Below are 25,209 nucleotides of genomic sequence, written 5' to 3'. Positions count from 1 at the left end.
ATACTATTTTTCACTTTAAGGCACTTCTTAAAGACTTGAAAGAGCTAAAACAGTTTCAAAGTCAGTTGAAGATGCAACAGAGAGAAGCAGACAGATATTATCATCATCATAGACCTCACCGCCCTCAGACACCAGGCTAACAGAAAAGCTAGTAGGAAAAAATGTCACAGATTATAAAAACAGACAGATGAAAACTTACTGACTCTGTTAACTCTGTGATACTTGGGCCAACTTTTTCAAATGGTTCCCTTCCATCTGCAAATCAAGATAAAACCTGCCCGGAGTGTCAGGACAATATAGCCTTAATTCTCTCAGTGTGACCGCTTCAGTTGAACTTCCCCATCTCAAAAGACGTAGGAACTCAGCAGGATCAAATTTTTAAGAAAATTTGTGCAAATGCTTAAAAATTAAAGTATATTACTGAGTTTCACACTTCTCGGACAATAATCAGTACCCGAGGCTTTGTGTAAATTTAATTTACAACAAGGTTAACCATTCAGTAAATTCTCAACAGCTTTAACTATTCATTTGTCACAACGTAACGTCCCACCCAGATACAGCAGACACCAAAAATGGACCCCTACGGAAAGACAGTATTAAAAGAGAAAAGGAAAGAGAGGAACCGAGTCACTCATAGCCACCATGTACAGTTTTTAGATTATCAGAACTCTACTGAATGGCTGTATTTTAAAGAGTAATGATATGATCCCGCATTTCTCATTCACTCAAATTCATGCTCCCTTCAGCATCGAAATTTGCTGGCATGAGATGGGGTGGTACTCAATCATGCAGCATACATGGTCTTTAATTTTAAAATCCAGTTAAACAGAAGATCTAATATCATTTTTTATCTAAGAACATTTCATGATAAAATAAAAGAGTGAGCATGTAACTTATTTGTCAGCTTCACTGTGCGGTGGATAACTTTCCTATGTTACTCACGCGAGCTTTCATTTCCCAAAGCTATATGCATTCGTTATGACAGTAAAAATGAAGAGTTGCTAAAGAGACGTATGCATTTTTATTATTGTTTGAAAAAATAGATCTTTCTACAGTCCTTTGAGCTTCTGAGTGTGTGATTTGTATAAAATATTTCTCATTTTGGGGACACACCAGATGGAGTGCAGGGCACTGTGGGATATGCCATTTATCACAATGACAGTGCGTAGGTAGCACTGATCCTCTCACCACAGGGGGAAGCTAGAGCTGCAAATGTGGAGCAGCATTAAAAGCCCAACGAGTGGAGTTTGGCAACACTTGTACTACTCATTAACTTAATCATATTAATTTATTAGCCATATATATCACAGTAATTCACTACTGAATTGTCACCAAGAACAATTTATAAACTGTTAACGTTCCCCATAGGCAGAGGAATGTTGTGGCATCCTTAATCAGTATGTTTGCCTTTGATTAAAAATAATAATTTCTACCAAGCCAGGTAATGCCAACAATGACAAAGTCATGCATATGTTTGTAATTATAACTGGAACTTTAAAATGACATCTATGAGAACTGGGGGAAGAAAAAAAAAAAAAAAGGATAATCGTAAACAGTGAAATGAGCCACAGAAATAGGATGTAAACATACAAAAATGTTCTGTGAAGCGTGCTGGGAAAGGAAAGGGTTCCCTTAACGCTACAGTCGTCTGCTCCCTGCTCTCAGAGGCTCCAGGACTCCTGCCAGCAGCTGCCAGCCACAGCAGCCCTACATCAAACACCCCAAGAGGTGAAACCGGTCAATACATGTTCTGTAAAGTGACCCTGAGTGAATGCTTATTCTTCAAATAACAGCTCTTTCTTGGAATACAGACAATTACAATACAGAGAGGCAAACTTTCAGAGCCTGGTTTTGGCAATCCCAGTCTCTGAACCAAGACTACACATGGGAGCAGATTCGGTGCCTCCAGCCCCGCTCCGTGCAGGAACGTCTTTGCTGCTCCTGCGGCTCCACTCTTCCGACCCTCAGCACATCTCAGTTCCTCAGCCAGGAGGGGCTCGTGCGCACCGGCGCAGCATCGCTCTCAGATGGGAATAAGGAGATGATCCACAGGGTCGACGGCACCAGGGAGTTCCCGCCAGCAGCTCTGCGCATCAGCAGAGCTGTGCTGGCTGACCGTGTGCCCACCTTGATGAACAGCACCTGGACAAAGACCTTGAAAGCCTCTAGTCTCATTCATTTCTCTAACAAGGATACACAGAATTAAAGTGCCTAAAAACTGCAGCAAATACTGTTTTATTCTCCCTTTTCTGCAGAAAGATTAAGTGGTCGCTGATATCACTGCTGAACTGAAGTAACACATGAAGTTACACTCCTGTGAGCTACTCTACTTGAGTCCCATAATGCTGTGACTTGGTATACCTATTAAAATATTAATTTTACTAAAATATTAATTGCATGAAACTATTCAGTTGACAACAGCTTCTCTTAACTATTAGTAACACAAAACTGTACTGAAAAAGTATTCATACCTGTAGAAACAGGTCAATGTTTGTATTATTACATTCTTAAAAACTCTAGACAAACAGTTAATGAGATAGTGCCTATTTTAACTGTCTGTTTATGAAATTAAAAAGGATCACTTCAAGGGCAGTGAAACTAATATAGGTGATAATGAAAACAGCACTTTGTCTTACGCATCTGTCTAACCACTGAAATTCTGAATCCTCCCACCTCACATCCAGCAAAGGCCACCAAAGTTGAGTATCCATTTGAAAACTGGTTTTCCTTTTCTAACACACAACTGCCCATCAGTCGGGCTTAATCCCATCTCCTGCGCCGACCACTCGGCAGCCCTCAATCCTCACAGCAACCTATCTGATGACCTATACTGCACACACCCGGCCAACGTACACCCTATTAGGCCTGCCAGGCTGCCCACAGCTCCGGACAGCAGATCTCAGAAATATAAAATGGCAATTAAACAGGCTTGCGTCCATCTCCGTGGCACCCAGCCTCACCAGCACCCTGTCAGCTTCAGCTGCAGGATTCCCAGCCCGCGTGCAGTCAGATGCCCATCCTACCACTTGAAAAAAAAGTGCCCCACAAGGCAGGTTTGTGCCCTGTACCGCAATCTAACAAAGTTCTAGTGGCAGGATGATTTTCTTCATGAGCTACCTTCTCCAATACCTTGAAAACAAGATGGAGCAGCCCCCAAAACACTTTTACTGAAATAATAGTAGCCATTCTACAAACTGGATAGAGAAAAATTGCAATGAAGACTTCATATAGTGATTTTCTAACCTATCTGAGACAACTAAATGAAGGGTAGGAGGACGAAGTTGGCACGGACAACTATCAAAAGATCCAACTACTCTTTGAGCTTCATTCCATATCAACAGTTTTCTGAACTACTGGATTAAATCACGTAATGGATTTCATCATCTCTCCACAAAGCAAATACTGTTTCAGACCCTAAAGCTTCCTTGAAAATCTATTCCATAAGTAAGTCCCAACTGTCTTGTTAAGAAACACTGATGACAGAGACTTGTACATTAATAGGAGATAAAGCCTTTTTTTGTTAATGTCACTTCATCACGCTGCATTGTTTGAAGAGCTGAGCCTTTGATGACCATCCCTCTGTGACAGACAGGATTTTCCCTCTGCCCTCACAGCAGGCAAGGGCACCACGCTGATTTCCACATTTCCTACATGAATACAAGAAGAAAAACACTTTCTTCTAAGTTAACGTAAAATGGACAGTACTCAAATATCAGCCCTTGAAGGATGCAGTTTGGGCACGGTTATTGTGCTGTTTACACAAGCCCTTCCCGGTGGCATGCATCCCAGACACACCACCTCATGTCTCTCAAACACAGCAGCTCTAGCCGCCCTGCTGCCCTAGTCTCATCCTAACTCAGATGTTCCCATTCCCCAAAGGTGGAAGGTACCTACAAACATTTAAAAAGGTCAAGGCTTCACTTATAGCTCCTTCACAAATTACTTACGTATAAGAGTAGTTGTAGTCCTCTTTGCCAAGAGGTAAAAAAATACACTCTGCACTGGGAAATAGTGTATGCCTAATTTAACTACCTGTTTATTATGTGAAAATGACCACGTAAACTGATCTGACACAAACCAAATGGGTGATGAAAATAACAGCACGTTTCAAGGAGTGGAAACACAGATGGCTCGCTCAAGTCTACAGGAAGTTACTAATCATCACTCTGTAATACCCTCCACAGACAGAGCTGTGAGCTCTGCAGCCAGAACAGCAGCTTCTTGAGACCTACCCATCTAACCAACAGCAAGCCTGGGTGCAAACTCCTTCACTTTAACTTGACAGAAGACTAAAGAGGTGCTAAAACTGAAAAACGCAATGGATGGATGAATCGTGCTGCATTTGCTGATGTGGAGTCTGCTACTAAAATGAGCTTATCTGAAGAAGAAAACAACTCAGGTGCTAAGTTGGACACATTAGAAAATGAGGTAGCCACAGAAGAAGAATGTGATTTTTTTTCCTTTAAGAACAACGTAGGCAGATTACCATAGCTGTCTGCGTATCTGTGCTGTAGGAAGAACAGACAAGACCAGACACAGGGATTATCAGGCAGTAGACAAGAAGACATCCAAAAGAAATCCTTCAGGCGATTACACTGCAGTTCCAGGAAGCAGATAACCAAAGAAGCCACCAAGATGTGAAGAGTTGTTCTTGCCTCCCTATCAGCATCTGCTCTACTGGAAGGGATGGATCCAGCCCTTCCATGCTGCAAACTCTCCTTGGCCTCTGCCCCAGCCCCGGTCCTGCTCCCCTCCCAGAGCCGCCCGCAACACCGCGGGGACGGAGGGCGCGCTCCGAGCGGAGCGCCCCACCAAGCCGGCAGGTCACCGGGCGGGGGCAGCCGGGGGCGGCAAACAGCTTCGGTTTTACATACAAATTCCATGGACCAAAACTGTCAGAACCAGAGCAAATTATATGTAAGTGAGGTCATAAATAACCAAATTAAAACTTAGCCAGTAGATGACAGGTTAATATCCTTGCAACTTTTATCACAGTCTATTATCCACCACTCAGAAGTCTGGAAGAAAAACCTCTATTCTGTGAGCAGTGTTAAAATGTGTTTAGTTCTTCGTTCACCCAAAAGGAAAGAATCCAATTGCAAAAGGGTTGAAAGCAACCCAGAGCAAAGCAGTCAGTAATTAAGTGTAAATAGGTATAAATAAAGCTAATGGAGGCTTCATATCCCGAGTGCTCCATCAAGTTTACAACAGCTCAAATCCCCGTTGAGTTTACAAGTGGCTCTTTTGGCACCTTTCCTTACTCAGCTATTCCCCCAGCGTTTACGCGGTTCGTTCTTTATGAACAAGACAAAACAACTCAAAAACTTCAGGAGCTCTGATTCCCGAGTGACAAGACTACAGAGGCCATCAGCGCGGAGCTGCCCCGCTGTGGGCTGGCGGCAGGGCTGCTTCATCCGCGGGGACCTGTCTCATCCAGGGCCCTCAACGATGCTGCGATGTTCTGGAAATGTGCATTTTCTCCTGCCTACGAGCTGCTCGCAAAACCCCCTTTCAGCTCCTTGAGGCACATTGTCTGCGGCTTCTGGCGCTTGGACACGCAGAGGTTTGCACAGGAAGCTCACAGGGTCAGAAAGGCGGCCACCCTGAGCCTCGGCTGAAAGACGGCCCCCTGGGGCCAACCTCCTCATGCAACCCTCTGCGTGTTAAATAAAGTGGTCTGTACCCCACTCACCACTTCAGACTCCAACCAACTTACAACAGTCTAGAAATTCGACTTAAATTTTTTTTTACTCAAACTCTGTGATACTCAAAATATCTGAGACACACAGGATGCGTCTATGATACAATTTTACTGTGCATACTTAGCACACTGCACCCTGAAATATTTCCCAATTTAAAGCAATATGGTAGTCTGCATAATTCGATGTCCTATTCGCAAACACACACAGGGTGGAAAATTAATATGTAATATTCTGGATTTCTGACAAGACATTTTCCATGCAAGGTGGCTCTTGTGCTCTCCTGTCTATTGGTAATAACAAAATTCCTGAGCTGAGAATGTGACAGAGATACTAAAATAACCCCTCATTTATTAACTGCTCATAAGAGTAAAAACGCAGTTCTTGATCCCTGCCACATATATGAACAGTACGGGAAGTTGCACTAGCTCGACTGTGGCACCCGGCTCCAGCAAAATGCTTGCATACTTTATTAACTACTTCATTTAAGGTTACTGTGACTATTGCTTATGGATGTTCATTCCCTCTTCCACAGTGATAAAGGTTATTGGTTCCCTGTGAAGTCCTCACGACATTTGGAGTAGTAGGAGAAGGTAAAGATCTCAGCTATGTTAATCCCCTGAACACTGACACCCGCCAAGGCACCCAGCTGCAGTGCAATCGGTTCTGCAAGCAGAGTAATCTGCAAGATCAAGACAGAAGTCACGATACTCCTATCAATCATTTCTTTAAATTTGGCTTTTCTTCTAAGATGTTCTGGGACTTTATATTCTGCTAAACGTTTTACTAAGTTTGGTTACTGTGGAAATACAATATATTTAGGCTGGACTTTGACAGTAATCCTAAAACTGCTAAGCCTATTGAATATTTAAACAATTACTTTTATGAATATAGTCTGTTAATTAGTATGTATATGTAATGTATAGTCTGTATTACCAAAATAAACTTACCTTTAGCGCACGTCAATTAATAACAAATTAACACACTCATCAGGATAGCACAAGATTTAATTTAAACTCTATTAATAAATTAATGAAGTGCAATAAAATACTATGCATTAAATTATGTTTAGGGCTTGTTTATAATTCCACATATTTTCATGCTCCTTTTTTCATATTATGACATTGAATGCAGATTACTAAAGTACAATGCACTGTGGCAATGCGGACTTATCTGCTTTTCAAGTGTTTCTTCTATAACTCGTACAAGCATTTCTCTATCTTCCTAGCATACATTAATGATGTTACAATACAAAACGCATTAGCCACGCTGTTCATATCCCATGAGAACTAAAATACACATGTATTTGAAAGGAAGAAATGCATGCTACAGGGCTCTCTGAGACAATAGTTCATTTTCTCAGTTTTTTGTCTTCTACTAAAATAACACATTTAATGGAATTTCCTGTACAGAAATTACAATTAATAAAGAACTAAATTACAAATCCATTAGATTTCAGTCACTGCAGCAACAAAACAGAGTTTTCATGAACACTCAAAAAATCCAATAATGTAACCTCTGGTAAAGCTTGAAAAAGCCCTGAAGGACAAGGCAGTTAGATCAATATTAGTTTATTTTAACTGCTGTGCAGTATGAAGAGATGAGGCTGATCATCTGATGGATTTTATTACCTGTCGGAGAGATAAGTCCTGGTGATAAGAGGCCTGGAACTCCATGGGGCAGAAGACGTGCATTTTCTTGTATCGCAACTCCTAGTGAACGCTTGGGGGGTCTTCCTGGTCGTGAGCTGATGAAATAAGAGGATAAATGAAAACGCATTTTCTTTTTGAAATATTTCCTTACTACACATGGTATTGATTTGTATAAAATATATGAACCATCAATGACACACAAAAATATATTAGAAATTCTTGCCTAGGAAAAAAGAAAAATAAGTTGTTTAAACATACAAGAACCATATAGGTTTCAAATGAACTAATGCTGAACTGCCAAACAGCGCCTATAGTTAACACAATCATGAGCTCAAAGTCACATCAATGACTAGAAAGCTAAGATTTGTTTTTTAATCTGCACACGACCAAAAAGAAATCAATCCATATTTCTAGCCCTATTGTACCATTAGCTTGCTAACTAATATATTTTTTCTAAATATTGTCTGTAAAACAGAGTTCAAGAAATTCACATGCACGTGTAGCTCACACGGAGTCTTGAAAATGCAACTAGATGCCTTACTCAGCGCACAAGCCGTGGTTTATACGGGTTGTGGATTAACGGTGCAATGACGACAGGGATGCCAGAGCTATTCAGGCTGGGTACACCAGGATTTATTAGCCCCGAGCCCGTGCTGCATGAATACAGCTGCCCTGCTTCCAGCCGCCTCTACGAACCAGCTCAGGGCTGACCAGGCTGTTTCCAGAAGGCATGTCTACATGCACCTCTACTACCCAGGCACTAGTCAAGCTTTTCCGTTATCCAGGGCTTCCATGACCTTACAGGTGGCTACTGGAGAGGGGTCACAGCAGTAACTGCTCCGAAGCCTACACCACACACCTGCACCACAGAAAACTAGAACTTCTGCTGCCTAAAGGTGAGAAGTTGAAACCTTGGACGCAACGTCATCGTAAACCTTACCTTCTGAATCATGGCAGATAACTGCCTACTTCTGAAGATGCAGCAATGATTTAGCACTGAGCTTTTCCGAAACTGACTACTTACCTTCACAAACAAACCGGTGTTTTTAATTATTACAGATAGGTTTAACCTAAGACCATTAGCCCAACCTGCCAAAAATCTCACCAGCCCTTAACCACCTTACTAATTACGACTGCAGTTTTTAATCCAAAATGTTAAAAGTCTGTTCATGGACGTGTTACATTTAACGGTTGTTTTTCAACTACTATGTTTATCCCTTACATCAGTGTGTGTACATGAAGTCATCCTACACAGGCACAACCTGCCATCTATAATACAGAGATTTACAGACAAAAAAACCCACTTGAATCAACTCTTCCCCAAGCCAGCTTATAAAAATGCAGCCTCCTCATGTTTGGAAAAGTATTGCTGCTTCTCTTTGGTCAAAACAAATTTTACTCTGTTGAATAATAGAGCTTTTGACAAAATATAGCGAAACATTGTATAAAAACACTAAGCTGCAACAATGAATGAGGTTTGAATAGAAAGCATTTCCAAAATGACTTCTAGTTCACAAAGAAATTTAACTTAAACTTCACTCTATCAACTTACAGTGGCAAAGCCCTCCATCAATGTAAGACAAACTCTGCGTTTAAATGAAGACAACTTCCAGCAACACTGCACAGAGGTACCATTAACCTGTTCATTTTTCACAGTGTGCTAGTGTTATTTTGTTTTACTGTACATCAAAGTAGCACAAAATCATTTTTTTGGTTTATTATTTTATCTCTATAAAACTATTCCCCCTCCCCCACCGCTTTTTAGCTTCGGGTTTGTCCATTTTGTATTTCATTTTTTTCAGTACTTTCTCATTTTTCTTTTTTATGCTTTAAGTTGTTTACCATACTACGATGGCTATGTAGTAAAGCCTACAACAAGAGTCCAGACTGACTCAGCTGTAATAAAGTAAACCTAAAATCAGAGTATTTGAGTCTCACAGGAAGTCAGATGCACACGTGCATTCTCTATTAAAGTCACCTGCTGAAATGATCCAATGCACAAGAATATTGACTAACAGTATTAGGCTGGTATGTGGGGGTTTTAAACAAAAAAGAATTGTTGCTCTTTTGATTTACAGAAGTCTGCGCTTACCCACGTGCATGTGTAAGTGCTTAGTTGGCAATTAGTGTCTCAAAAAAAAGATTACAAAACACTAGAATTAGCAGCCTTCTCCAACAGATGATCATCTTCAACAAAACTACAAAATATTCTCAAGCTCAAATAGTAACAAATCTTTTGCATAAAATTCCATATGTTGATAGCAATCTAAGAAAAACATTTCAACAATTAAACAAACCGTTTGCAGAGATTTTATGAAAAGACATTTTATGTATGATTTGGGTTTCAGAGGGAGAGGAGGGAAGGCAGTGGGGCATCACTCCTGGTTATGCAGTTTTTGCAAAGACAGCAGTTTATTTCGATGACTCCGAGTAGAGAACTCGTAGCCCACAGCTTTACCAGATCACAAGTTCGCACCAAAACTTACTCAGCTCCCTTTCAGAGTCCCACAGACTGCATTTATATCCTGCCTACCTACACAAGGGAACACACAGCTCTGTTTTCTCTGGGTTTCGGTGTCTTTGGGATTGTGGTCCTTCTGGGGAAGGGGTTTGATAGACTCTGGGAAAAAAAAAAGCATACTTCTAACCTACTCATACCCTTTTAGCGAGTATTACTAAAACACAGTAAATACTAGGGGCCATATTCTGGTCTTATACAGCTGTAGCCATAGTAATTTGAATGGAATTGTTCCCAGCTGAACCTGCTCAAATAAAATCCAAGTCCTTTATCTCTAATTTAATGTTAGCTTTCAAATGAAAAACTCAAGGCTGGACACTACTTATGGCCGACTGACTGTCATTCTTACAACACCTGCAAAAGAACCATTTGGGCCTTTAATACTGTGTTCCGTAGCTTACGTATGAACACCATCAATGTCTGGTTCTGACCCAAAGCACCGAAGGGAAGAGCTACCCAGCACTTCGACACGCTGCTGCCGAGCCCGCAGCAGAGACCTCGCGCTTCCAGCCAGCTTGCCCGGAGATGCCCAGAGACCACGTCTCCTATGGTGAACCAAGGTCTGCTTGGAGGGCACCAGAACTCGCACAGAAAGCACCCCGGTAGCGTATCTGAATCCAAACGCTTCCAGTCCCGTTTCGGCCAGAAACAGATTTTCTGGAATTTTTGTTTGAACATGAGACCAGAAATCTCATACAGACAGGACATGAATGTTTGCTCTAAATCTTAGTTTTTAATGAGACATACACAAAGGAAACAAAAACATTTGTAGATTCAAAATTTTTACGTTATTTACTTTACGGTGCGAACATGCTGCTGTCAGGGCTAGGACTGGCATCACCAAGCCACGAAATCTCAGTGCTCCCGGTATCTAGCATGCTTCCTATCGGCTTATGAAGTCTGGAATTTCAATGGATTTCACATATACTATTTAAAATCTATCTAACCCTCACAATTCGGAGAAAACTGCTAATACATGCCTTGAACAGAAATCATAAGGTAAGCAGAATTATCATTTGGGGAGAGTAAGACATAATTTGTGATTATGTAAGTATTAGTATATAACTGCTAACAGCATTACCATATAAACATTAACTTTATTTAATATTATTTCTCCTAACCTTTTGTCACCCTGCTCTTTTATCGCATTTCCTCCTTCACCTTTTCCTTTGTTTTATTCAACAAAGATACATATTCTAGAAGCGCAGAAAAACCTTTTCCTCATTGGTAACAAAGGAAGCATCAACAGGAATGATCAGCTTCAAACAATTTTAAATACATTTCTTTGAGAGTCTAAAGTCTCTACATAAATTTTACATTTGCCATTAACAGGTCTTTGTGAATGGCAAATGACTCAATTCTAAATGAGCTGTTACTTCAGTTAGGCAGTGCTAGTTTATAGATATCTTTTAAAAACATTTTAAAGTACAAGAGTTACTGTCACAAGCGAAGACCATGGAGGCTAAAACAGAAGTACAATACCATTTCTCATTGATAAATTTAGGAATCTTATTTTTTTTACTAAAAAAAAATATGCAAATAAATTGGCCAGCTCAAACTCTATACCAATTAAAATTCTATTAGTATCTCTCAAAACCAAAACCATTTAAATAGCCCTTGGGTCATCAATTACTTGAAAGGGAAGATGACTGGAGGTTTTGCTTTTTACCTCTGTTTACACTACAGTTATATCGTCATTCTTGCCGTCCCCTCCACCCTACCCCCACAAAATTGCTAACTCTGCAAGAGGAAAATAAACTAATCCAAATGTTGTTCATTTTTGGATTTTGTTTGGAATTAAATTTGTCAGAGACTAAATTACATTTTAAGTGATGTATTTGACAGTTAAAATTTATATGGTGAAACGCTGAGAAATCGTTCATTAATGTCTGTTCTTTATTTTCCACTCCTGTTGAGAGCTAATTTTATTATTTTTCCTCTCAAAGTTTTATATATTCCCTAGACATCCCAAGGATTTTTAATTTGAATCAAAACATAGAATAAGGCTATTTTTGTGATATTTTTAAAATTACTGATCAGCTCCACCTTTTATAACTCTATTTTACACTCATTATAGACAACAATATTTCATAAAATGCACAAATTCATCAACGCTTTCTAAAATGTAATCAATCAGTGGAAACATACAGCACATCATTGTTGATGTATGATAGTGCTCTACTTTTGTGCTTTTAAATATAGAAGATTTACTAGAATCAGAAGTGAATTTGCATATTAATCAAGACAAATAAACATGTGGTGATTTAACTAGGAAACTGTTATTTGGATGACAATTTAATCAGCACAGGTTGAAAGGTCCATCACTGCAGCATCCTGTTTCTGCTAAAATATTGATTGCGTTACTGATTTCAGTAATGCTTTATTTTACAGGGCACAAATAACCATGTAATTACTCTTTAATTGAATGGTAATTGCTTGCTGGCAATTATTTGTTAAGTTTTGGGGTTTAATTACTAGGTTATTTGTGTTTTGTGAAATAAAATGTTATGTATTAGTAGCCCAAAATATTTTCTGTATGAATGGTCTGTCAAAACTAGGAAAGTAAGTTATGATGGTATGAGTTTGACAAATAACACTATAACACTAAAACTATTATTAAAAGGATTAGATGAATTTTTGAATGCTTTCCCTTTACAAAATTAACATTAGATGTAACATTTGTAAGATAAATGGAGGAATACTGCACCACAGAAGCATGATTTCCTCTGGGGTCTAGTCCACCATTTAGCATAATTTATCCTGATGTTTTGCTTTTCATTCTTGGGGCTTCTTTAGAGGAACTGAAATAGTATCCTATCCTCCTGAGGGCAAAGAATAAACCAAGTAGAAATATATTTCAACAGTACTTCATATTTCTGCAACTGAAGTGGATTACCACCAGCACATTATCTTAGCAGCCTATAAACTTTGTAGACTTGGCAGTTAGCTAGATAACAAGGGAAAGCATTATGTCTTGCCGTGTCAATGAGGTATGACACATTCTGTGATATATTTATTCCAAGTTGTGATAGATGAGGTACCCGATACTTTGATCGTTAAGATTTGAATTTTACTTCTACACTTTTCATTTTTGTCATCAACTATTTATGAATTGGCAGTAGACAGTCTAGCAAGGGCTGCTCATTTTGTTTTTTTCAAAAGATATCCAGTTAATAAATTAATTATTGATTCCATGAGGCTTGAGCTATTTGGTATAAAAATATGCCAGACCTGTGATTTAGGAAGCTCTCATATGTATCACAGATTTCTTCCACAGCAACATATTTTTTTAGACTTAAAGGAGAAATATAGAAGTACTATATGACATGTTGCGTAAATTGCTCTGATAATAGTGGCAGTAACTGGTGCGAGTGCTCAGAAGTAAATAACAAACAAACCCAACCACAAAACCCCACAATCTTAGTTGCCTTCCTGAAACTGGAACAGGAACCACAAATTAAAATTTTGCTCTCCTCAGAGATCATGAAACACCTCCTAGCGATTGCAAGAGCCACTCTTTGAAACCTTCACCAATAAACGTAACATCTTGATAATCTGAGTTAAAATTATTTCCTTTTATTACCCTAAGATTTTTAGTTACAGCGTGGATTTAAAATAATCTCCTTGCTTTGGCATTTATTACAACATTTCAAAGATGCCAATGGTAGTTAAACTCTGCTTGACCTTTCAGTGTTTAAGAAGAGAAGCAAACTCTGACCTCGCAGCAACCTGATTCTGTCTCCTCTCAGTGCTGGCAAACTGATCACTTGTCTAACCATTGCAGGACATTGGATCACCAGCCACATCAAAGGCAACAAGAGCCAATTCAGCAGGAGGAGAAAAGTCATCCATGCAAAATGGGCAATTAACATTAATCATACATGAAGTTGGTTGAGCTGATAACTAGAACCTGGTCCCTATAGCAACTCTCATCAGAGTGCCCACACTGGCACGAGGAGAGCCACAGCTCATCTTCCACAGGCTCAGCACGCTCCCTTCTCACTTCAGCAGACAGAAGGAAATTGTGGAGAAAAGCCCTGACACTCCTGAACAAAATCTTCCCACTCAATTCTCCGGAGTTGTTCAGTGAGAAAGGTCCTCAACATCAGCCTCAGTGAAAACGTCAGTGGAAGTTTGTTCCTAAAGCATCTCAAATGTGAACTTTTTTCCTGTCATTAGGAATTGGTGTTACTGTTAGAAGACTCCTTAATACCACTGAATTTTTCAGAGGTGGACTAAAGTGGAATATTACATCTACAACAACTTCACCATTAGGAGTGGGAAGTAACACGTTATCATTGTGTTCGTCCTAAAAATCACGGATTAATGGAAGCCCAATATAGATCCGAATAATATCACATATATGTCCCTTATCAAGAACTTGGTTGGTTAGTTCAGAAACCTCCCCGTTGACCCAAGCTGTGCACACAAACGACAGCAAGCGACAATTGCACTGGCTGACCCCCGTCTATGCGGCCACTGTTTCCCTGCTAACACACAGTCTTCAGGTATCCCAGCCCACAGATGGTTTCTCATGCACAGAGGTCAAAACTGGGTCCAGCTCCAAACTCGAGGCTGGTAAAGCGGGCTGCCTCGGGGCAGATATACTGCCAAGTACTCCTGACCTGGAAGAATCTCTTTCTTCCATGCCAGGAGCACTTTAGCTCCTGTGGTCTCCACTCCATTTGGCTTCTACCATTGCAGTCAACAGTGACATGGAGGAGCTGGAAACATGATTCACCAAGGTCACCATACAGTTACTCTCCTGAAATTACTGCCGTGAGTTTTGGTCCGTAGGGGATGAAGGCGCCTCAGCCACACAACTACCCACCCTCTGCCTAATCTTTTCCTTAATTTTCACACCAATCCTGTTCCCACCCCACCCAGTCCATTTCCTCCAATCTCTCTCTCCCATATTTGACCATTGGCAAACTTTATGAACATTTCTAATTTTCTGCTCTTGACCCATCCATCGCATCAGTTCTGTCTTTCAGACCCCAGCTACCTTTCATTGCTTCCCTCCCATCCTCCACCTCCTACCAAATTCCCAGTTCTCCTCTGGTCCTGGTGTCATCTCTACATTTTTTTGGGAGCTCCCCACCCCAGTGAGGGCAGCTCCAATGCTAATTCCAGCTATTACTTTCATACTCCTACTACGACTTTTTACATCTCCTAACAAGAAGAGGGGATGCCTGAGCATTGAAGCTGGGATGGCCACCTGCCAAATGCTTCTGCCTCCTCCTTCACCTCCATCCCCTGGGAATGGTGTGGGGTGGCTGACAGAATGAGGAAAGCAGGTCTCTGAGCAACCCTGCCCACTCCTGTCCCAGGGGTTGGCAGAACAGGCAGGTGCTGGAGCAGAGAGCATTTGGCACAGCACCAGCAGCGGCTAAAATCCTCCCCAAGTCTTAATCTTCTGGACTTAGTGCCATAATCACCTTTAGCAACAGCCCAAGTCATGTCGCTCATACAGATACCCAAGAATAAAACCCAGCAGAAATAAACCAAACCACATATCTAGCTGGAAATTGGTTTTTGCCAAATACATCACTTACACAGTTATCCCAATGCTTTATAGCAACATATATGAGCAAAACCATCAGTCAGGCTCTTCAGAGTAGGAGGCAACAGCAAAATTCAAGAGCAGCAGCACTAGCATTTGGGGTGTCAGTATTGCTGGGTTCACTCATGGCTTCACAAAGCTGAAAGAGGCCTCAGAAGGTCACCTGCTCTCTCTACCTCTGCCCCAAGGCAGGATCAAATATACTCAAATCATTCCTGACAAATGTTAGTCTAGCCTGCCTCTGAAAACACTCGATGCTGGAGATTTCACAACATCCTTAGGCAAATCCACACCAATGCTTAGGCTAGCCTTCCTATCAGGAAAGGTTTGTGGGAGATGGGGGGCTGACATCTAACCTAGTTCTCCTCCGTTTCCTTTAAACAAGCTACTTTTTGCCATTTACTCAGCAGACATGGAAAACCACTTATATTTTCCTGCTTTACAGACACTCTTTGTGTTTTTTGAAAACTCCTCATATTTTGCTTTTGCGAGGTTTTCAAACATACAGATGGAATTTATGATCAGTGTTTATATCCATGATCTTCAGACTCCCTGGACATGTGCTATAAATAGCAAAAGTACATTCCTTATCCCCAGCTTACAGGTAGAAATAGCATAAACTTGACCCTCTAGTTTTTTCTTACACTACATATGTCCTTACCGAACCGAATCCTATTTAAGACAAGCTTTCCATTTTGTCAATATCATTTTGCAACCTAATGCCATTCTCCAGTGTGCGTGAAACCCCTACCACCTTGATACTGTCTTTAAATTTAATGAGCATTTTATTCTTTTATGCCATCAACCAAGCAATTACTGAAGTCCCTGAACCAAACCGAAAGCAGCCCCCATTCTCAGGACGTGCTTCCAGTTCGATCTGAACTGACAGTAAGTTAGTTCAGCATGGGTTTCCAGTACGTTTTTTTCCTAAACTTGCATTTTCACATGGACCATATTTTTCTAGTTTGCTTAAAAGACAGTCATGTGACACTTTGTTAAAAAAGCTGCTCCTCTTCTCAGAATTTCTACACATATAACATTCCACAAACTGCACAAGACTTACCGACAACCTTGCCAGCAGTACTACTCTTGCCAGACATACATGTGGGGTGAGACACTGAAGAGCAGCAAGCTGGCTCCCCTGGATAACAAGCCAATCAAGCCAAGTCCCTTTACCCTGCACACTCCTCAAGTGGCCACCTGAAGATCATCTGGGGAGCAGAGAAACCCTCTATTCTATCGCTCGCTAAATTATGCCTGTATTTTTATTTTCTAGGTGTCAGCTATGCCTTGTATCTCCTGGGAGCACTGGCTCCCCCGGCAAGCCAGAGACAGCCGCCTGCCTGGGGAGAGGAGAGGCAACGCACTGCACTTTACTACCCCTTTTTTAGCTCACAGCAAATTCCTGGTTTCCACATTTTCCACAACTGAGTCCAAATATATCTCCAATTATTAATACCAGTGTTGACATCTTCTCGATAAAGATTCATTAAATTTTTTCTTTGTCAAAGAAAGGTAGGTGATGGAACGAACAATTTAAGGCTTGACTACTCACCTGACAGAAAGTATAACTGTGAAGCTATTTTATACTTCATTTACTTGACCTAGTTACAGTACTTCTAACCCCAAATGTTCACAAATCATGACCCTGAAATCATGAGAATAAATAAAATTCGAATGCTTTTGTAGTTCCATTTTGCACGTTTTTATTTGGCTTTTAATTTTCTAATCCCTAAGTTTCAAAAAAATCACACTTCTAAGCTTTTCTTCTCCAGAAAGGGCCAGGAGAGACTGAAGAGTGCTATTGGGGTTTTCTTCTTTCCCCCCAAAGTTTCACAACTGAATGCTGAGATTCTCCAATTAGTTGATATGTAAATTTAGAAGCTTCTCAAAAAAAAACAAAAAAACAAACCACACACACACAAAAAACCACAACAAACATGAACAAGCACAAAGAACTATGAGAAGTGCAAAAGTAGAAGTCTCCTTCCACAGTAACTGTGATGGAGACTTATCACTAGGAGTCTCCTGCGGCGCTTGGTCTAGCTACTGTATGAGACGGGGGGGCATTTCTCTGCATACAACATAAAGAGGACTTCAGACACCACAACAGAATTAAACACATATTTTATTCTAAAAAAATAAATGTGGATCTGATCCACTAAAACATCCTCAAAGCAGCTATCTGGAAAAATACTGAAGCAGTATAGAACGAAATTCTCATTTATACTGAAATTTATTTTTTGCAAAATATTCTTGTCTCAATATGTCCCAATTCAGTCTTTCTAACTTAAAAAAAAAAGATCACGAATTCAGGACTACTTGCTTTTAACTGTGCAAAAAGATAACACAGAATTTAAATGAGTATCTATAAGTTTCTTAAACAGACATATTAAAAAGCCCTGCCAGAGTACTATCTTAAAAACCTAACATTGTTGAAGAGTCAATACCAGATAATACTCTCTGTAGAACTATTCCATTCATAGGCACGTCTTACAGATTTGCCCCCACCAAAGTCTACAGGACCTTTTAGTTATTTACTGATTAGGTTGTTTATTTAAAACTTGGGTTTGGGACTAGAGTCAGAAAAATGAGCTGAATTCCTAGTATTCTAGGTTACTGGAGTCTAGCTGCAATAGAGAACGAGTGATTGGTTCTTACTTAAGAAAGTTTAACTGCTTATTTTCCAAAGTCAGCTTTTCAAAGTAAGTTTCAAACAAAAAAAATGGGTTTTGGTTCATTGAGATTTAAAACTTTAAAACTTAAATAACTCTGAATTACTTACAACTGTGCCTGCAGATATAGAAGTGCCTCAACATTCCTGCTGTTAATTTTTTCCTGTCAAATAACACTTTTCACAGGAAAAAGGTGAATAAATCACCAAATTTCAGAATTGTGGTGATTCACAGCTGCAGACACGATGCAAGGCCCACCTCTGTAACACATTGCACCAGCTCAGTTTAAGGGTACGTCAGTAATGAAATTGAAAGCCTGACTACAGCCCGTGTACATATACACACACTAATTTAATAGAACTACATTAAATTAGTAACTGTTGCGGTGAAGATGCAGTGGCACGGATAAAATGCAGTTCATTTAGCAACTTGAGATCATACCCAGTGGGACAAAGTTCCTGCTGCTGTGTCCTTACTGCTATTGTTACCTACTCTACCTAAATCAAACCTAGCAGGAGGGGACCTGCCGGTGCTGGAATCCTGCCACTAACTACATACCCAGACCGCAAATTTAAATTACAGATTTGTTGTCAAAACAATGCTCACCCAAGATGTCCAGCTAAACCAAATGTGAAAGTGCCAAAGATACTGCCAAGTGTATACAACGAGCCTCGCAAACCTCGGCTCAGCTACTCAGATAGCTCTACTCGGGTTTTGAACCCAGTGAACGCTGCGAACCACTGGGGATTACAGGCAATATTATGCAATCTGCACTCTAGCTATTTTTTAATTTCCTAATTTCCTAAAATACCTGACTATTCAGTGTGTAGAAGAAAGCCACTGAAAACGTTTTTAGCATTACTCCACCTGTACGTGGAAGCACAGCACTGACGTAAACAGATGCCAAGGCACCGGGGTCGGCATGGGAACAACCACAGCTCTGCTCCGAGCAGCCTACAGCTGATGCCGGCGAAGACATAGACGGAATAAAGATTTTATATGAGCATGCCCATAATGGCTCGCTGTCCTCAAAGAGCCATGGAAAGTGTCAGTAATTCTCTTTCAGGAAGCCTCAAACCCAGCATATGGACAACCGCACAGGACCACGGAGATCTGTTACCTGCTGCTGTTCACTGCAAGTCTGCTCAGAGCCTGACAGGCTTCCTTCCCTGACTGACAGCTCCATTTCGGGGCTGTCAGCAGGCCCTGCCCTGGGCTGGAGGGTATCGCTCAGCCCAGCCATCACCCCTCGAAAACACAGGTCCCCAAACCAGGACTGTGGGACTGAATCATGGACTGCCTTGGGATAAGGAACGTGTGAGGACCGTATGGTGGCAGTCAACAGTCTCAATCTCACCTCCGAAGAAAATACTTAGATGAGAAAGTTACTGGCATCAAATCTTCAGGATTTGTCCCAGAGAAAAAAAAAAAAAAGCGCATAGAACTGAAAATTGAATGCGAAAGGGCAGGAGGAAACTCACTTTCATTAATGTAGCTGAACATCACATATATCGCAGTGCACAGTCCAACCTAGTGCAAAGATATGCCATTACACTGAGGAGCTATAAATCTGCTTTCCTCCAAGTTAATTTAGCACTGATTTTTTCAAGCACTATTTCATAGTTTCCACATACATACTTCTACAAATATTTGCATGGATGCTTCCCAAGCAGGGAATCACCATCTATTACAAAGACTCATGATATGTCATATGCATCTGAATTATACTAGATCCTTACCAGTTCTACTTTCGACCTGTATCTGAATTCAATGCCAATTTAGGGGAACATTATTACAAGTATAGGTTTTTTAAATACTGCTGTTTTGCACTGAGCTGTATCTCAATAAGATTCAATTCAATGCAACTTGTAAAAAATGAGACTGTTTAAGCCTATTATCTATGGACAGAAACCTAATAGCAAGCACTTGATGTATTTACAGCACCAGGTATCACACAACCCACAGGAGATGATAGCTAATTCTTAACAATGGTATATTGTAGTGTGGCTGTATAATATTTTCATAGCAATTCAACTTTGATGCAATAGGAAACTACTCTGGCTTTAACTGCTTTTAATCTCTGCATTACAAGTTTCAGTGTTTTCACAATTTTGCAAAGATTCTTCCAAGTCAGAAAATAGAAATTAATCTTTCAAAGAATAATGAATGAAAGAACATAGAGACAGTCCTCTGTATCGCCCTTGTCCATGTTGAAAGGAAGAATTGTTCATGGCAATCAAAAAGAGCCTCTATGATCAGGTGATTGTATCCAGAAGTAAACATCAGAGGGTTAACCTTTGCAACCGAGAAAATACCCTTTAGTTAGCTGGTGGTCCTGGAACAGCATGAAGTGAAACAGGTGGTCTAAGTAAGTAGCTACATTGCTTTACCTTTACCCTTCCAGATTTTGTGACCATTAGTATTCAATTTGCTAGCCACAGAGACAGAGAAGGTTATTATTTCTACCGCAAAAGTACAAACCAAAAAGGACTTTTAAACAACAGAACACAAACTTTTAGGACCATGAAAATATAAAAAGGGCAGAAGCAAAATTTTCAAAATTCACATGAAACTTATCTTTGAAACCTTCTTGTGATCATAAGATGCTAATACGAACAGGACTGTCCACTGAGCCCCATTTAAACAACCCTGCTCACCCTAGCCCTACCTGTCGAAGTCTCCCTGCACGAAGGGAGATGACTGGGATGACCCCAGAACCGACCCCGCGCTGGAAACCGATGTCCTTCCTGCGTGTGAGGACACTAAGCGCCACTCCTTCCGTTCGACATTGAACTGTCCACAGCTTCTGGAAATACAAGCGCTAAGCGAGGACTCCAAGGGGAAGCTACCAAATACAGTAAGTACCTGCACACATCTGAAGAAGAATCCCTGCGATGGTGTGAACTCGTGGGGGTGCTCTCAGCGCCTGGCTACCCCTCCTCTAGAGCCTTGACATGCCTCCAGGCTGTGTTCTGGTAGATAGCTGTGTGGCATCAAGGATCAATACCAGTGTAAATCCAGTGTAAGTCTGATTTTCCAGCTAAATCCTAGCCATGATTTGGTTTTTAGAGATTTAAAACGACCCCTCTCCTGTGAGCTAAAAGATGTTCCTTCCCAAGTATACAATCCAGATTTGGGCTCACACTTTCCTATAAGCTAGAGCATAGCTTTGGGAAGGCCATCCAGTTTTCATTTTCAAGTCCTTAAGCAATGGATTATCCACTGCATTTCTTAATTATTTTTTTTTTTTGCAATAATCAATCCTGCAACAGGTTTTTTTTTTCCTACTATTACAAAAAAAGTGAACCTTCATCGCTGGTACTGTCAAGTTGTTTTTGAGCCACTGGGTATTTTCTTGTCTTTTCCCCCTACTTTGAAGCATGCACTCAGACATTTTCTCCATGTGCATGGAGTTACAGACTGAACAAACAACATCTGAATATTTTTGGCAGTAAATCAGAAGACAATGCTTCTGAGGCCTTTCCCTATGTATTGGCCTTATGTGCCCAGGTTCTGGTAGCAGGGGGGCCGCAGGGGCCTCTGTGAGGAGAGGTGGGGGTGACCCGTGCCGGACACTCCCACCGGCTCCACAACAGACCCACCGCAGGGCACAGCCGCGCCCACAGGGAAAGACAGCAGCACCTCTGTGGAAACTGATCTCCCTGTCCTTATCCTGACCCACAACGGGTGGCACGCGAGGGATGGTCCTCTGGGACACAGCAAGCGAGTCATCAGCTAATAAGCAAAGGATAGAGATTTAGTGCAAGAACGTTAGAAAGCCTTAATTTTCACTATAAACATACAAAAGCAAACCAACCAACCCTGTGCCCTATTTTTTCTTTTTTTTTTTCAAAAGCTTTCTTACTGAAAAAAAAGTGAGATGAAGATAAATGCTAAACAGTAAATTCTGCAGCTTGGCCAACAAATATTCACATCAATTCTCCTGGAAGAGACCTAAAAATTGCCACCAAGGTACATGGTGTTGCCGCTGCTTGTACCAAGGAGGGATATTAAAATATATAGCACTGAAATAAACCTTTAAAAAAAATAAATCACTCTAAAGAGAATAATTGTATTCATCTTAAAAAATTTCATGTAACTGAATTAAGGAAAGTACTTGTAATGATTCTTTCTAGACATTAAAGTTAGCAATATTGTTATGAAGGAGTAAATGCCTCAAGAGTATACAATAAAAGGGCAGCCCTTGTAAGGAGTAGCAGGGTATTTGAGAAACGCTGTGATGGTTGGTAGGTATCACCTCCCTGAGTTTCCTGGCCTCAGAGATCCCGACTTTAGTAACAGGCTTAGAAACAGAGCTTAAATCGTAACAGTTCTTGAAGTTAAATCATCTCCAAAAGAGATCTGGGATCTTGCCCTCCAAGGTGATTTTGAATCTGCCCAGGCCCTGATTGAAATGACATGCTAATAACTTTAATTTGCATCTGAGGTGAAACCTGGGTCTATTTGTACCATTTATCTCAATAGTGCCACATGGCTTCTGAAAAAGGTGAGAATCTTCTCAGAGCATCACATCAGGGCCGTCACTACTATGAACAGCTTCATGGGTCACCAAAGGGAGCTGAAACTGGAGAAGAGGCAGGAGAGAAGCTTCCTGTTACACAAGAGATGTACAATTTAATTTTCCTCTCTGTTACCTCAGTATAAAACTAGAGTAGCAATATCAGTTATGCTAAGCAAGATTTACCCAGCAGTAATGCTAGAAACTTGCCGTATTTTGTGCACACATATGCACACACAGAGGCACACAAAAACTTTACCTGATTAAATCTCTTTATAATAGCAGGTGATTGAAATGATAATGTAAACAAACCATACTGCACTCTGATTCTGAACTGGCCAACCTCAGAGTTGATTGTAGGTGAAGGGAGTACGTTTCAATGTGAATCTGTAACTCAGCTGGCTACCAAAAACATGGATTCAATAAAGACACCGCTTTCATGGCATCTGATTCCTCCCTGACCTCTCCCTGCTGCAGTCTGTGAGCAGCAGGTCTCACTCCCTTCCCTAAGCGATTACAGCATCGCTCTCTTTCCCTTCTTGGTAATATTCCTCCTGCTCCATCAGTAACATTTACCCTTTCCCTCCCAGATGGCCTAACGGATACATATTTAATCCAAGTGAAAATAATTATTCTCAACTCAGTTAGCTTCAAATACCACTTCTTTTTTTCTGACTTTCAGAAGTACTTTTCTGACCAAAAGCCTGTTTGCTTTTCTATCAGCAGCTTCCCAGAGAGAAAAGCTCACCCACGAACCTTCCTCACCACAGTTACAACTGGTTCACCACAGAGAAACAGAATGTTGTTTTTGCCTTTTTTAACATCATCTAGACTCTGTCATATATGAGGAAAAAATCTGGAAGCACCAAACTACAGGAAAAGCCAAAATCAGTTCAAGGCACTGAAAAGTGGCATGAGTTATTCACAAGTTCAGGGATTTCCTGAAATAAAGTATTTCCTAGATTAGATACAATGGTTTATCAGACAAGTCCTACGTGCGGTTGGTTTTCTTTAAAAAGATCTCCCTTCAGGCTGAAAGGTTTGTCTCTCCCCAAAAGTACGTGGTATGAATTACTTACTAGCATCCACTTCTGCTTCCCTCACTTTGAACAATCAACATTCTCCTTGGCTTTCAGAAGACAGAAAATGTAAGGTGTGTGCTGGTTTGTACAGCAAGAGACGGCCTAAGTACAGTCCTGCTCCTACCGCGGGCAAATGCAGCCTTGCCAATGGCTTCAGCAGAGTCGCGATCGTACATCACATGCACAATTCACTGCTCCTAGGAAAGATGGTTTTTTAAAAGCTGTTGAAAAAGACTAAAAGAATTCAAGTAAAAGAGTGTTTGTAACCAGATTTCCTGGAGATAAATGAAAGACATACGTTTCCATGGCTGCCAGCCTACTAAATTTTGCAAGCATAAATATTTACCTAGGACTAGGGGGTGGGGAAATCAGGAAGAAAACCACCATCTAGACCCTTCAAAGTTTAAATACTGTAACACAGAGGTCATTATTTATAAATAGAAACAGAGAACACATCTTTTCTATGTATATTTCTATCATGCTTTTCATCTACTCCATATGCCTTCTATTATTACCATTCTTACACCAGAAAATAATTTCTATGTCACTTGCTCACACTGTATGCATTAATTTTCTTCAGGCTTTCTTGTGGTTATGATTTCCTGCTTTGCTGAAGTGGCTTTGTTTCTTTCTCAGCAGGCTATCCATTTTAAAACAACAGTTGTTCAACAAATAAAAAAAATATATTCTAAAATTAAATTAGTTTTATCCTCATTTAGTTTTATCTTCATTTATTTTTATCAGAGTTAAATACAAGTGACACATTTCCCCTAAAAAAGAAAGAAACACTTAATGCTTCCCAGCCTGCAAAGCAAACTAAGTACATTTTTTCTTTTCTAATAAGACATATTTATTTTTATGATTGGAAACATGAAAGAAAAAGTAAAGTATAAATAAAGCCTCTTTTGTATTCTTATGTTGTAATCACTGCTGTGGCCAGTGTTTTAACATCAACAAAAGAGGATTATCTGGTCCAGAGCCAAATTCATTTAAATCCTGTCTTGCTACACTTGAAATCATTAAAAGAACCCTTTTCTCTTTCAGTGCAAGTGGGATCATGCTCTAACACTGTAATCGTTTATCCTGCTAAGCAGAGTAAGTCTGCAATCCTCTACCACTGGACCAGTCTGAGATACACAGATTTTATACAACAGAGAGGCAGATGAATACAACTATTATTTAATCGACTGCAAAACCAAAGAGAAAGGCATTTTTGCAGAAGGTGACAGTTCTGACATGTGCTACACCTTGTGTTGATGCTGCGTGTTTGCTAAGTACCGGTTCCAGAGTTTTGAGGCTTGTTTTCCCCTTGATCCTCCAACGTGCTTATTAACTAACTCCAGCAAACTACAGAAATAAAAAAGAAGTGGGGAAGCATGTAGACAGTATATTAAGTCTGAATTCTTGTCAGATTTCTTGCTAAAAACAAGTGCCAATTATTAGGGCTCCAAAAGCTCCTCTACATTCTCTTTCTCCATGGTCTATAACAGACCATCCTCTG

The 25,209-nt window shown here is 40.4% G+C and overlaps 1 protein-coding gene across 2 annotated transcripts in view; it reads right to left on the bottom strand.

Annotated features, from left to right (window-relative positions):
- DACH2 (dachshund family transcription factor 2) overlaps positions 1-25,209 on the bottom strand; it is a 311,180-nt gene that overhangs the window by 141,586 nt on the left and 144,385 nt on the right. For both annotated transcript variants that reach the window (XM_064462886.1, XM_064462884.1), the window contains exon 2: positions 7,331-7,446. In XM_064462886.1, coding sequence (XP_064318956.1) covers positions 7,331-7,446 — 116 coding nt within the window. The remainder of the gene's footprint in view (positions 1-7,330; positions 7,447-25,209) is intronic.

Source organism: Phalacrocorax carbo, chromosome 11, assembly GCF_963921805.1.
Source record: "Phalacrocorax carbo chromosome 11, bPhaCar2.1, whole genome shotgun sequence".
Taxonomy (NCBI): domain Eukaryota; kingdom Metazoa; phylum Chordata; class Aves; order Suliformes; family Phalacrocoracidae; genus Phalacrocorax; species Phalacrocorax carbo.
This window is presented reverse-complemented; position numbering and strand designations above follow the sequence as displayed.